The sequence below is a fragment of the Balaenoptera ricei genome, chromosome 15 (assembly GCF_028023285.1).
Source record: "Balaenoptera ricei isolate mBalRic1 chromosome 15, mBalRic1.hap2, whole genome shotgun sequence".
Lineage (NCBI taxonomy): Eukaryota > Metazoa > Chordata > Mammalia > Artiodactyla > Balaenopteridae > Balaenoptera > Balaenoptera ricei.
This window is the reverse complement of record NC_082653.1, coordinates 89,271,740-89,286,361: the sequence shown is the minus strand read 5'-3', so window position 1 is coordinate 89,286,361 and position 14,622 is coordinate 89,271,740. Positions and strand designations below refer to the sequence as shown.

Here is a 14,622-nt window from a genome sequence, read left to right as displayed (position 1 = left end):
GTTCACAGCAGGAGGGCAGTGCTTGTGAAAGACACAGACCCTTGGTTAGTTCCAGCATCTGGAGGTGTCGTGAGATGGCTCAGCCAATGCTGAGAGCAACTCCCTGTTTATTTTATTTTTTTAATTTTTTAAATTTATTTATTGTTGGCTGAGTTGCATCTTCATTGCTGTGTGCAGGCTTTCTCTAGTTGCAGCGAGCAGGGGCTACTCTTCGTTGCAGTGCACGGGCTTCTCATTGCAGTGGCTTCTCTTGTTGCGGAGCACGGGTTCTAGGCGTGTGGGCTTCAGTAGTTGTGGCACGTGGGCTTCAGTAGTTGTGGCACGCGGGCTCAGTAGTTGTGGCTCGTGGGCTCTAGAGCGCAGGCTCAGTAGTTGTGGCGCACAGGGTTAGTTGTTCCTCAGCATGTGGGATCTTCCTGGACCAGGGTTCGAACCCATGTCCCTTGCATTGGCAGGCGGATTCTTAACCACTGCACCACCAGGGAAGTCCCAATCCCTGTTTACTTTAATTGAAAGAATGGTAGCTCCTTAAATGTGTATTACAGGTCATTTAGAAATTAGCCAAAATCATGCCCTCAAAACAATCAATCAGTCAGTCCAGGTCTGAAAGAAATGGGGCTGTGGGAAAAGTAAGTATTTGAATAAAACACCAATTTTGGCTTCTCGGGGAAGTTAGGACCCCCGAGTGGCTGGGGACATGCCACAGTGAATTTTTTGTTTAAACTTCCATGATTTATATCACTTGTGAATGAGTCATAGGATTTTAGAGCTGACTCAGAATTTAGAACCAATCCATCGTCTAGCCAAATCTTCACCAAACTTTTGAGCTCACACCCCCATTAGTAAAAAAAAAAAACCTTAAGCATTTTGCCCCGGTTCCCTCTGTCCTTTATGAAACATAGCAGAGCAGGCGTATGGGAGGGGTGTTCTAGGCGGTTCTTTCTCTGGGGCCCCCACCCCGTGCCCACTCCTGGCCCCCATTTCACAGTGGATGAGGCTGGAGCCCGGGAGGTGAGAGATGGGCTCGACCCAACCGAGGTGTCACCTTGTCCCCCGTCGGTCTGGAAGCATCTTTGAATCACAGAGTTTTATTTATTTTTCTTAACTTAGTATTATAGAGACACTCAGAAGTGCACAGAAGGGCAGGGGAGCAGTGTGCACCCCTCGTGCCTGCCGCCCGGTTCCAGCCGCGTCCCCCTCGGTCCAGCTTCCATCTGACTCTGGGGGGGGGGTGGGAAGAGCCGGGGTGCTCGAAGCAGCTCCAAGATGCCCTGTCCTTCCACGTGTCACCTCCACAGTGTGTGTCACTAACACACGCAAACTTTTTAAAAATGTGACTCAAATACCATCCAGCACTTAACGAAGTTGCCGTGAATTCCTCGATTCTCGGGGATTCAGCAGGGATTCGGTTTCCCTGTCGTGCGGACGGGCACCCTCTTTATGGCTGATGTGCCAGAATCCTGGCCCAGTCCACTCGCGGGGTCGCCGCGGCTCCGTGGCCCTGGTCAGTGGGGCCTCGTGTGGGCCGCCGGGCGGGCGCCGGGGTGGCTGACGGTGCCCCGCTCTCTCCGCAGCGCCTGTTCGGGGAGCGCCTGCTGCAGTGCGTGCAGGCCGTGGTGTCCGTGAGCCGGGAGGACTGCCGGGGGGCCGGCGTGCCGCTCGTGGAGGTGCTGGTGACCGTCCTGGCGCTGTGGGGACCCGCGGGCCTTGGCGCCAAGGTGAGGGGGCCCTCCTGCTTTGCCTCAGCCCCGGGACGGGAGGCTGCCATCTGTCAGTCTCTGCCGTCGAACTCCAAGCCTCGGGCTTGCCCAGCGCACTGGCTACCTGAGATGGAAGAGTCTGGAACGCGCGGGGTGAGGCGTTCTCGAGGCGGCCTCAGGGGCACACGGGATTTTAAATTCCCTCCAACTGCCAGTTGGCTTCAGGATCTCAGAGTAAGGCCGGCTGCTTAATCTAGGAGAAACAGACAAGAAACGAGGCCTCCCTCGTCTCAAATCTGCGTTTCAGTGAGGTTAAGAATACACACGTGCACCGGAGGTCAGGAGAGAAGATAATATCATGATTTTCCTATTTAGTTGCAGCCCAGCTTTACACAGTTGTCTCCATTCCCCTGGCTCTGTATTTTTTTTTTTTCAAATTCTTTTCTCCATTGAACTTCCTTGCTTGCTTATTTTTTTGGCCGTGCCACACGGCATGTGGGATCTTAGTTCACCAAACAGGGATCGAACCTGCATCCCCTGCGTTGGAAACACAGTGTCTTAACCACTGGACCGCCAGGGAGGTGCCCCCCCCGCCCCCCCACCCCGGGCTCTATATTTAACTTAAAATCTTGGGACATCCAGCTCCGTGCGGCTGCAAGGACCATCCAGAGACCCGGCTGCCTGACCACTTCTCCCCAAGCTGAGAACTCGGCTCCTCCCCTTGGTTCTCTCTCCCCCTCTCCATCCACACTGTGTCCGGGAGGCCCCCCGCCTGCCCTCCCCTTCCCCGGCGCCTTCCTAAACTGTGTTTTCTTCCTCTCTTTAAAAACCCCCTTTCCGGAGGGCACGTGTCTGAGCAGGGAGGCCGTCACTATAGGGCTGTAAATACTAGAAAAGCCGAATCTGTCGTTACGGGTGAGTCTGCAGGCCAGACTCGGGCCCCGGGACAGCTGCACAGAGTGCTGGGGGCGTCCTGTTCCTGCAGCCCTAGGGGGAGGAGGGTCCGGTCCTCCCTCTCCTCTGAGCCCGCAGAGCAGCAGACACGCTGTCGCCGGCGGTCTGGTCAGGCGAAGAGCTCGGAGAGCGAGGACGTGGGCCCACCTTTGGCACCCGTGGTTTAAGTCTGCTCCGTGCAGCCCCTGACACAGCCTGCTCGCCCTCCTGCACAGGTGGAGCCTGGCTGGGGCTCCAGGGTGAGCCTTCCGCCCTGCAGGGACTGCCCGGCCCCGGGCGGGGCATCCGGGGGGGGGGCTGTGCCTGAGCTGCCTGTAGATGCTCGTTTGTCCATTTCGTTATTGCTCATACAGACGGGAGGGGCGTCGTGGGAGCCCCGGGCCACGTGGCGTGTGCCCGAGTGGCTCTCCCTCCCTCAGGTGGTGGGGACGGGTCTCCAGTGGGGTCTGTGAGTCCCAAGACCGGATCGCCCCAGCCTGTGACTTGCTCCCGCAGGTTCAGGAGACGCTGGCCGAGCTGGCCGCGGTGGAGAGCATGGACGGCAGCCAGGAGCTCTTCCGAGCGCACGTGGGCGCCCTCCTGGAGCGGCTGGCTGCCTCGCACCGGGACTGGACCAGCCACTCCAAGGAGCTCCTGCGGTTTGACGTGGTGCTCACTCACTCAGGTGAGCCACAGACGGCGCCCCCGGGCTGGGTGCAGAGCGCTGGTCCCGTGGTGGCCCCAGCAGCCCCGGCACAGACGGGCAGAGCTGCTCGGCACCACCCAGGAGGCGGCACGCCCAGGCCTGGTTCTTCACAGTCGCTCCCGGTCACTCTCAACCTGCGGAGAACAGCTGTTTTAAGGAACAAAACCTTAATTGAAAAGATGCTGCGAACTCTATAGTGAAGACTTGCTGTAACGTGGGTCTTTAAAGTCTGCCCAGGCACACATTTTTATGTTAAACCTTTTTTTTTTTTTTTAGAAGAATTCAAGAGTGTGACGTAGGACCAATGTATGTTTTTAATTTTGTTTATTTATTTATTTATTTATTTGGCTGCTCTGGGTCTTAGTTGCGGCACGCGGAATCTTCCGTTGCAGCACGTGGGCTCTTCATTGCAGCACACGGGCTTCTCTAGTTGTGGCGCATGGGCTTCTCTCTAGTTGTGGTGCATGGGCTCAGTAGTTGTGGCGCGTGGCCTTAGTTGCCCCGCAGCATGTTCATTCCTGGACCGGGGATCGAACCTGCGCCCCTTGCATGGGAGGGCAGATTCTTAGCCACTGGGCAACCAGGGAAGTCCCTGTGTTAAACCTTGAAAGCGTGACTTTGCACGGCGTCCTGTGTGGCCCGTGCTCTTCCCCCAGGTGCTGCCTACCCTCTGTGCCCGCTTGGCCTCCTGCCCCGGGGATTAGGGTAGGACCGGCGGGGCAGCGGGACTCCGAGCTCGCGGTCTTGCGCGCCGTGCTCCTGGCCACAGTGCCCCCGGGCAGCAGCAGAGCTTCGGGCTACAGTGGACCCTCCAGCCACGCTTGTTTGGCTTTGACCCTGGCCTTTGAGGTGATGCCTCTGAAAAGACTGAAGTCCTGACTGCGTACAGAAGTAGCAGACTGGGCGTAAACCAGAGGGCCTGAGGGCGACGGCTTCACTTCTGACACACGATGTCCCGGGTCAGCACAGGGCCTGGCGGGGAGGGCAGCTGGTGACCCGATTCTTCTGAGCTGCGGCTCACGTCTAGACCCCGGAGACTGTGTTCTCCCCATCGCGTGCAGGTCCAGGTCCTGAGCACCGTCACTGCGTCTGGGATCCTTCCAGGCTCGGGGACAGTGGCACCATTTGTTCATCTAGTAACAGGCATGGGAAAGGACGCTGGCTGCCAGGCTCAGGGTCACACATCAAGCAGCCTACATGGTCCGAATAATGGGTTTTGGTTGGTCTTTAAAAGATTGCTTGGGGACTTCCCTGGTGGCGCAGTGGTTAAGAAGCTGCCTAGCAATGCAGGGGACACAGGTTCAAGCCCTGGTCTTGGAAGATCCCACGTGCCGCGGAGCAACTAAGCCTGTGTGCCACAGCTAGTGAGCCTGCGCTCTAGAGCCCGCGAGCCACAACTACTGAGCCCACGTGCCACAAATACTGAAGCCCATGCGCCTAGAGTCCGTGCTCCGCAGCAAGAGAAGCCACCACAATGAGAAGCACGTGCACCGCAACAAAGACCCAACACAGCCAAAAATAAATAAATTTTAAAAATAAATTAAAAAAAAAAAGATTGCTTGACTTTAAATTTTTTTAAGAATTTGGTAAGATGTAGGAAAAAAAAGAAAGTTTACATACCGAACATTTAGAGCCATGGCGGGGTTAGGGTCAAAGGGAGAGGGGGAACCTGGCGTCCTGGGCTGGGAGCATCCTTCCCGGAGCTGAGGGTGCACGTCCGCTGGCCGTGCCCAGCACGCGCCTCCTCTCGCGGCCAGAGCGGCTGCGGGGCTCCCGTCCTCCCATCCTCCTGCCATGTAGGAATGAGGCCCCTGTCTGTGCTCTAGGCCCTGCCCTCGGAGAAGTCTTGCCCCAGCTGGTCCCCATCCTCAGGAGCTGCCTCCAGCCAGCCCGCGACCCACCCATGCGCCTGAAGCTCTTCTCCACCCTGACGGGGCTGCTGCTGGGAGCCAGGGAGACAGTGGACTCGCAGGGGTAGGTCTGCTGCCCCCCACGTGGTCCCCCCATGCTGCCCCCCAACGCGGTTTCCCCACCACCCCACTCGGTCCCCCCATGCTGCCCCCCACGCGGTCCCCCCATGCTGCCCCCCACGCTGTGCTGCAGCTGAGTGGTCCCCACGTGCTCCCGCACTGAGGGCTCAGGTGGGACCTGGGGTGACCCCGAGCTCTGGGTCCTGCTGTCGTGCGGCTCCCCACACAGCCAGCACCCCAGGGAAACGGTGTAGTCCGGGCAGCGAGTGCACCGCACAGAGACACTAAATCAGTCGCGTTCTTGTGGTCATTAAAATTCCGTTGAATGAAAAAGTTTTAGGGAATGTTAACTACTACTGGTTTATACATCAGCTGTTCTCAGCTTTAAAAGGCTTCTGGTACCTTTCAGGCCTCACAGAGAATTGATTGAATGACCGTTAAGGTTAGAACTTAGGGAACTCCTGTCCTCCGGAGGGACTTGAGGCAGCATGAACACCCGGGCCTCCAGCTCGGGGCCCCGAAGGGAAGGGGGCGGGCGGCCCAGGCTGGACGTGAGGCCCGGAGCAGAGCCGTCTGCAGGCCCCGCCCTCCCCCTTTGCAAAGCGACACAGTGTCCCCGGCAGGACGGGCTGTGGGGCGTCAGGCAGTGAGATGCTCTTTGCTGTTTGGCGACGCATCCCCTGAGAGGGAGCAAATCTTTGTCGTCGGCCTGTCCTGGACTTTGCTGGGGAAATAACGGGTCATTATTCAGACTTCACTTCTCTGGATGTTACTCTGATCTCTGCTCTTGGGCCTCTAGCCAGCCCATTGTATTGCAGGAAATTTTATTTCCTGCTTGTCTGCAAAGACTTCAAGGGTTAGAAGAGACTATAAAAAGGTTACTGAGTCGGGTCTGGCAGCTGCCCCGTGAGTAGAGAGTCGGCGGATCAGTCACGACCCCTCGGGGCCCCTGCTCCGCTGCGTCCCCCTGAGGACAGTCAGCCCCCAGGAAAGAAGCCCCCACTCTTGAACTGAGTTTCCTCAAGAAGCTGCCCTTGAAGTCTTCTTGTGGAAAGAAACCGCTATCAGGAAAAGAAAGTTGTTCAATTTACAATTACCTAGTGCAAGGATTAACTGTTTTTACAGGCAGGAAAGATTTTGGAAAGCAACACCTGCTTGGTTTTGAACCTCAGGGTTACAAAGTGGCGGAGTCTGAGATAGCAAAGGACCGCGGCCCCTCCTCACCCCACCCCACCCCCGAAAGCGCCGCTGGCACCCGCACACCCAGGTGGTGCAGGGCCCCCAGCCAGAGGACGGCGGGGACAGGGGCACCCTGGCTGGAGTGCGACCCCCAGTGAAGGAGGCCTGCTCCCCTCTCTGGGCGCCCAGACACCGCCCAGTGCCGTCCCCTCGTGCGGGACGTTACGGAGCTTCTCCCGTGGGGCGAGGCCCGGATGCTGGTGGTTCTGGAGGAGCCCGTGGGCCTGCCCGGGCTGGGCTTCCTGGTCTCGGGGCCCAGCTGCGTGCGAACAGCTGTGCGTCCTCTGGACGCAGGGTACTCATTCTTGGGGAGTCCAGTGCCTTTTCTGCTCCCGGCATATCACTGGAGTCCCACTGCCTGTCCCCCCTCACGGCCAGCGCTCGGCCCTCAGGCCCTCGTGGCCACGTGGCGTGGGCCGCCTCAGCCAGGACACGGGGCTGAGCTTTCCAGAGAGTCCCCTGGTGAATCCCTTTGCAGGGAACAGTAGCTCCTTGCTAAAGAACTAAAGCACGCAGAAAACCTTGACTGCGTGTGAGTCGCCGCCCTGCACCAGGTCCACTGTCGGAGGCGCCGGTGGCTCTGCAGCGCCCCCTGCTGGGGCCGCCGCGCAGCCGTGGGCTCGCAGGCGCTCGCGCTGGTCCAGGTCCGGAAGCAGCTGGCGCTGGAGGCGGGAGCCCCCCGTGAAGCGCGCTCCGGAACGGCCCTGGGAAGCAAGTCAGTGCGTCCTTTGTTGGGCAGAATACGTCTTGCTCCATCAGCAGAGGCCCGTGGGGTACAGGAGTCGTACGGAGGGCTGAGGCTTTTCCCCGGGCTTTTGGACGGGGCCGCACGTGTGGCTCCGCTGCCGGGTGGCCGGGCCAGCCAGTGGCGCTCGGGGCTGGGATCCCGATTTCGTTTTGCTTTGTCTTTGTCCTGACGGCGTGTCAAGAGGAAGGTCCCCGACTGTGTTGGCGGGAACATCCGTGTCTCCCGGTGTCTTGACACATGGGACCGTAGGCGCAGCCCCAGGGTGCCCTCTTGCCAAGGTAGCGGGCGTGGTCAGAGGGACCTCACGTGGTCGCGGGGACCTCGAGGCCCGTCTCTGTAAGGTCGCCGCCTGTGGGAGTGACGTGCCGCCCCATCGGTGCTCGGGGTAGCGCGGCCACCCTTTTCTTAGATCCAGGAGGGGTGTTGGGGAAGCCCCTCGGCCACAGAGTGGGAGGGAGGCTGGAATACACCCCCAGCCCCAGGGTCCGGTCCCAGGAGAGGCGGCAGGAGCCCGAGTGCAGCCCTACCCCGTGATAGCCGGGGGAGAGAGCCCCACGTCCCCTCCCTGGCCACTACCCCGGGGAGCGGGGGCTCTCGTTCAACGTCCAGTGTTCGATTTCCGCTTGTTTTGTCTGTTTGGCCTTTTCCCTCCGCCCAGTCCGTTTCCCAAACGGAAGCGCTTCCTTCGGGGAGTCTCGGTGCCCCCCTCACCCACCCTCTCCTGCGTCCACTCCAGACAGTTCCATGGCTACCTGGACACCCTGATCAAGGACATCTTCGTCCCCAATCTGCAGTGGCACGCGGGGAGGACGGCTGCGGCCATCCGCACAGCGGCCGTGTCCTGCCTCTGGGCGCTTGTCAGCAGCGGGGTCCTGTCAGATGAGCAGGTAGGGCTCGTGCGTCCTGGACCCAAGAGGGGAACAGGCTGTGCCCTGGGCTTCTGGGGCCTGCCCGGCGCACCTGCCACAGGTGAAGGGCGCTCACCTGCGTCTCCTGATAGTGGCAGCAGATGCTCCCAGACAGACCGAGGGGACGGGACTGTGGGGCCGGAGGGCGAGCGGAGGTCTGGGGGGAAAGCGTGTTGTTTCCTTGGGTCACCTGGGGGTTTTCTTAGGTGATTGTTACTGTTTACAAGAAAAGAACTTCATCACAGGAGTCTGACTCAAGAGTGTTGTTTGTATTCGTATTTCCAGTTAGATGAGGAATTGAGGAAACAGTAGAAGTAGGCAAAACATTGTGGTACCTGAACAGCCGTTACTTAAGTTGAAATGTCCCCCAAACTTTACTGGACACGATACCCAGTCCTGCTAGTAAGTAGTGGGCTGTGTAGGATTGGTGCCTAAGACTTACTGGATAACAGATTTTTTAAAAACCAACTGACCGATGTTCAAATGACCTGGATTTTAAAATCAAGATTCAGGTCTGCTTCTTACATAGAAATTTCCAAGTAGCTTTCCAGACTCAGTCACACTCGCATCAAAACCAAGTCTCTTCAGTGACGGGCAAAGTACACGGTGCGTGAGTAGCGGTCTCTGTCACGAGGGTGGCACCAGCCGTGACCCACAGCTTGTGTGGTTTTTTTTAATCGCAGATACAGGAAGTGCAGGAAATGTTGATGCCTCAAATTCTGACCACCCTGGAAGAAGATTCTCAGATGACTCGATTAATTTCGTGCCGAATCGTTAACGTATTTTTAAAGACCTCTGACGGTGTGATTGATCCAGACAAATTCATCAAGATTTATCCTGGTAGGACATTCTTCTTTTCCAAATCATATGCCTCTGTTTGTTTGACAGTTGTTTCTTTTGTAGGAAAAATAGAAAATGCTACTTTGACTTCTGGTCAGGTTGGTGCTATGAGTCTAAACGTGGATGTGACAGGTATGACGTCACTGAATGTCACTGAATAAGTAACGTAGCACAAGAAACAGGACAGACGTCTTGTGGACCGGAATTGCGGGGTGGGAGCTTAGACGCCCACGGCAGCCGGGGCTACCACCCCGTGGCCTTTGGTGTGAGGGCGCCAGCCCTGCCTCGCGTCCCCCGTGTCACTGCCTCTTGGAGCCTGGGAGCACCGATGAGTCCCGGCCACAGAAGCGAAACCCGCTGGAGGTGGGCCTGCAGCCGAGAAGCTCGGGGGCTGGTGGGCGTGCCCACGCTGGGAGGAGGCGGAAGGTACAGGCCCTCAGTGCCGTCTTCTCCACGTGCGGTTGAGATCCGCGGAAATCTACCAGGGTAACAGCCGTTCCAAATGAGTTGAGCACTTCCTGCAGCAGGGGCCACATCTGGCCCCAAGGGTGGCAAGAAGCAGCCCAGGAGGCGGACGAGGAAGAGCGGGCGAGCCGGCAGAAACAGGAGCAGAACCGGAGGCGCTGAGAGCAGAGACGGCGGGGAAGGGCCCCCTGCTCACAGGCGGAACTAACAAATCTGGCAAAAAGTCAGCGGTTCCTCGTGCCTGAGGCAGTGGTGACCCTTAGCCCCTCCTGTGTAAACATCTGGATTCCCTGCCGTAACATCTGTTGCCGCCTATGGCTAGAATGAAGTGTTATCTTGGAACCTATTGCATGTGTAAGAATAAACGTTTGTAAGAAGTAAAAAAGCAGGTTGAGAAACAGAGATGGAAGCGGGAACACAGAAACCCTGGGAGCAAAGATGGGGGCGGGGCTGAGTCTCTAAAAGGCGCCAGTCGTAGGGGCAGGCGCGTCGCGTAGATCTGTGAGAAGAGCACGCATTGATAGGCGTCTCACCCGTTCACAGGAGGCATTTCTGCGGGTCGGGAAGGACTGTTCGTCCACTTTCAGCGTGGGACATCTGGTCCCAGAGGCTCAGCAGAAACACAGCTGACGTAGCTGGTGGCCGTCGTGTCACCGGGCCCTCAGCTCTGTCCCCAGAGCCACGGTGGGCGGAAAGCGGGGTCAGCAGACGCCCTTCCTGTGCTGTCTGCTCGTCGGGGAGGATGGGGCAGCCGGGGCGTGAGGCCTGTGTGTGACTCTGAGGCTGAGCATCTCGGAGCCGGGGGGCCGCCAGCCGCCTTGCAGGTCAGAGGGCGAAGATGCCCAGGCCGGGTGTGAAGCACACCTTCACCCTGTGTCCACGGAGTCCACCGCTGGGCCAGAGTGGCCGAGGGTCCCGGGACACCTTCTACCACCACCGCCTCCCCAGCACCCACCTGTGGGTTTCCCAGGACGGGGGCCGGTGCTCCACAAGTGCTGGGAGCTTAGCTGGGAGCCGCCTGCCCTGGGACCTCTGCTCACTCTCCTGTCTGGCCCCTCCTTGCAGAACTCTTGAAGCGCCTGGATGACGTTTCCAACGAGGTGAGGCTGGCGGCCACTTCCACCTTGGTCACCTGGTTGGAGCGTGTCAGGAACGAGGCCGGGAAGTGCTATTACCAGAGCAACATTCAGCACCTGTACAGGGAGCTCCTCGTGTACCTGGACGACCCCGAGAGCGCCATCCAGGACGCAGTTCTCGGTAAGAGCTTCTTCCCCGTACTCGGGCCAGCCGCACGGGAGCAGCTGGCCGGGCGCCCGGACTCCCTTGGGCCCGCAGTCTCGCAACCCGTGTCCTCTGAGTTACTGTGGGTCCCAACGAGCTTGTGTCCTGTGGGTTACGGCCCCTGGTGTTCACCGTGGTAGAAGTTAAAACTTGAGAAAATGTTAAGATACTGATTAATTTGTTTAAAATAACAAAAAACCCATTACATTTTAACATAAATAACGTGGTTTTGAAAAGTGTGTTTTGTAAAACAAAATAACAAGAACAGTGGCATTATTTTACATTTTTGTGAATCTCTCTAACGTCGAGCTGATAGAAAACAACCAGACGCACATCTCTGCGTTGTGTCAGTTGTGATGTGTGTCGTTTGGTTAAAGTATGTGAAAAACAGACGGCCCCCACAGATGTAGTTGGAAGAGAGGAGTACCTTGATGGCGGTCCTCTTCCTTACCGCACCCTGACTGGACAGGTGGTAGTCTCCTCAAGGTTCCTCGGAGTGTACACTCTGGAGCCGCTGTGGAACCACACCCGTTCCGCTCAAGTCCATCTCTCCGCCCTGCGTGCTCGCTAACGTAGACGCGCTCTGTTCTCAGTGTCAAAAAGTCACTGTTGGCATCAAGCTCAGAAAAGTCTTGGAAAGAACAGCTTCAGGAGGCTGTCAGGCTTTTGGTGGCAGAAACAAGTTTCTATAATTCTGATTACTGCTTGAGAGCTTAAATTTTATCATCAGCCACAAATACCGTCACTTCATTCGCTTACAAGAAAGCATCCTGTTGAGTCCCCAAGTCTGAATAACAAGAGGCAGTTGTCACTGGTCATTCTTTCAAGTAAAAGTGGTGTCTGGGAGCTGCCCAGCCCACGGCCCCATTGCACACGCGTGTGCCTCCCGTTCCATCCCAGGGTGCTGAAAAGCTAAAAAGGAAGGACGTGTGTCGTATCCCCTGAACCACCACCAATGTGTGAGCGAAGCCACATGGCTGAGATGGCCATAAACAGACTTCAGTTTAGAGTGGAGTTCTAAAAACTGTTCAAATAACCCAAAAGAAGTCAAGAAAGGAGAACGAGAAGGACGCAGAGGAGGGACGAACAGGAAGCAGACAGAGAGCAGATCCAGCCACGGCGTGATCTGTGACCATCCACACTGGGCGCTCGGTGGAGGGCAGACTCTGTCAGTCCCTAGAAGATCCAGACTTCATCGGAATGAGTTTACTAAAAGTTGGGTGCCCAAGGGTTGAGATTTCATAAAGTAGATGGTTTTCATGCCTCTTTGAGGACATTAACTGACTCTTGCAGTGACTCACTCCCCAGAGCCCGGCCAGTGCTCGTGCCGCCCTGGCCTTGAGCCCTCAGTGCGGAGGGTGCCCCGTGAGCTGGGGGTCACGCCCTTCGTGTCACTGTGGACAGAGTTCTGACTCACACCCCCTGAAGGGTCTCAGGGCCCCCAGAAACCCTGGGGCACCCTTTGAGAGCCCCTGCCCAGGCCACCCGCAAGTTCAGGTGCCCCGTTGTGCTTTGAGTGAGGGCGCCGCGTCGCTGCTCTCCGGGCAACGGAAACAAACTGTGAATTTGAGACCAATGGAAACTGCTTACAACGGCAACAGCTGAGAGCAGACAGGTTGTCTGCCTTGGCTTTGCACCAGGGGCCGGCATGTGTGCTCGACTGGGGCTCTCGGCCAGCCGTCGCCCTCCCCGTTCGTACAGACCACACGGTTCGTACAGGCGGTGAGCAGGGGGTACACAGACTCCCTCACACCTGATCCCCACCATGCACCGCCTCCCCCGTGGTCAGCAGCCCCCCCGGGTGCTGCACCTGGTCCAGTCAGTAAGCCTCGCAGACACGCCACAGTCACCCCAAGTCCATGGTTTACGTTAGGGGTCACTCTGGGTACCGTACATCGTGTGGCTTGGACAAGTATATAATGACACGTATCCATCGTTACATTGGTAGTATCATACAGAATAGTTTCACTGCCCTAAAAGTCCTCTGTGCTCCACCTGTTTTGTCTCCCCGCCCTCCCAAACTTTAGCGACCACTGATCTTTTACTGTCTCCATAGTTTTGCCTTTTCCAGAATGTCATGTACTTGAAATCATATAGTCTGTAACCTTTTCAAATTGGCTCCTTTCACTTAGTAATAAGCATTTGAGATTCCTCCATGTTTTTTCGTGGCTTGAGAGCTCTTTTTTTTTTTTTTTTTTTTTAGCACTAACATTCCATTGTCTGAATGAACCAGTTTATTTATACATTCACCTACTGAGGGGCATCTTGGTTGCCTCCAAATTTTGGCGATTATGAATAAAGCTTCTCTAAACATCTGTGTGCAGGTTTTTTGCCAACATAAGTTTTCAGCTCCTTTGGGTAAATACCAAGGAATGTGATTGCTGGATCATATCGTTAGAGAATATTTATTTTTGTAAGAAATCACCGAACTGTCTTCCAAAGTGGCCACACTATTTTGCATTCCCACCAGCAATGATGAGAGTCCCTGTTGTTCCCCATTCTGCCAGCATGTGGTGTTCTGATTCTGGCCATTCTGATAGGTGTGTAGCGATATCTCATTTTAATTTGCATTTCTCTGGTGACATATCATGTGAAGCATCGTTTCATAGGCTTATTTTACATCTGTATATCTTCTTTGATGAGGTGTCCGTTAAGGTCTTTGCCCTCCCCCCTTTTTTTTTTGGCTGCGTTTGGGGGCTACTCTTCGTCGTGTCGTGCGGGCTTCTCATTGTGATGGCTTCTCTTGTTGTGGAGCAGGGCTCTAGGCGCGCGGGCTTAGTTGCTCCATGGCATGTGGGATCTTCCCAGACCACGGATCGAACCCGTGTCCCCTGCATTGGCAGGCAGATTCTTAACCACTGTGCCACCAGGGAAGTCCCTGGCCCATTTTTTAATTGGGTTGTTTGTTTTCATATTGTTGAGTTTTAAGATATGTATATTACAGATAATAGTCCTTTATCAGATATGTCTTTCTTAAGACTTTATTGCTAATTTTTTTGTTTCCCTTTAATTTTTTATTTTTTAAATTTTTATTGGAGTAGAGTTGATTTACAATGTTGGGTTAGTTTCTGCTGTACAGCAAAGTGAGTCAGTTATACATATACATATGCTTTTTTAGATTCTTTTCCCGTATAGGTCATTACAGAGTATTGAGTGGAGTTCCCTTTGCTATACAGTAGTTCCTTATTAGTTATCTATTTTATGTATGGTAGTGTGTATGTGTCAATCCCAGTCTCCCAATTTATCCCTCCCCTCTTTTCCCCACTGGTAACCATAGTTTGTTTTCTACATCTCTGATTCTATTTCTGTTTTTGTAAATAAGTTCATTTGTATAATATTCTTAGATTCCACGTATAAGTGGTATCATATGATATTTGTCTTTCTTTGACTTACTTCACTTAGTATGACGATCTCTAGGTCCATCCATGTCACTTCAAATGGCATTATTTCATTCTTTTTTTATGGCTGAGTAATATTCTCACATCTTCTTTATCCACTCATCTGTTGATGGACATTTAGGTTGCTTCCATGTCTTGACTATTGTAAATAGTGCTGCTATGAATATTGGGGTTCATGTATCTTTTCAAATTGGAGTTTTTTCCAGATATATGCCCAGGAGTGGGGTTGCTGGATCATATGGTAGTTCTACTTTTAGGTTTTTGAGGAACCTCCATACTGTTCTCCATAATGGTTGTACCAATTTACATTCCCACCAACAGTGTAGGAGGGTTCCATTTTCTCCACACCCTCTCCAACATTTATCGTTTGTAGACTTTTTGATGATGGCCATTCTGACTTGTGTGAAGTGATACCTCACTGTAGTTTTGATATG

At 55.2% G+C, this 14,622-nt stretch overlaps 1 protein-coding gene across 1 annotated transcript in view; it reads left to right on the top strand.

Moving 5' to 3' along the window:
* DNAAF5 (dynein axonemal assembly factor 5) overlaps positions 1 to 14,622 on the top strand; it is a 34,918-nt gene that overhangs the window by 16,085 nt on the left and 4,211 nt on the right. The window contains exons 7-12 of the mRNA XM_059897144.1: positions 1,575 to 1,718; positions 3,150 to 3,318; positions 5,166 to 5,313; positions 8,033 to 8,183; positions 8,888 to 9,044; positions 10,575 to 10,766. Of these exons, the coding sequence (XP_059753127.1) occupies positions 1,575 to 1,718; positions 3,150 to 3,318; positions 5,166 to 5,313; positions 8,033 to 8,183; positions 8,888 to 9,044; positions 10,575 to 10,766 (961 nt within the window). The remainder of the gene's footprint in view (positions 1 to 1,574; positions 1,719 to 3,149; positions 3,319 to 5,165; positions 5,314 to 8,032; positions 8,184 to 8,887; positions 9,045 to 10,574; positions 10,767 to 14,622) is intronic.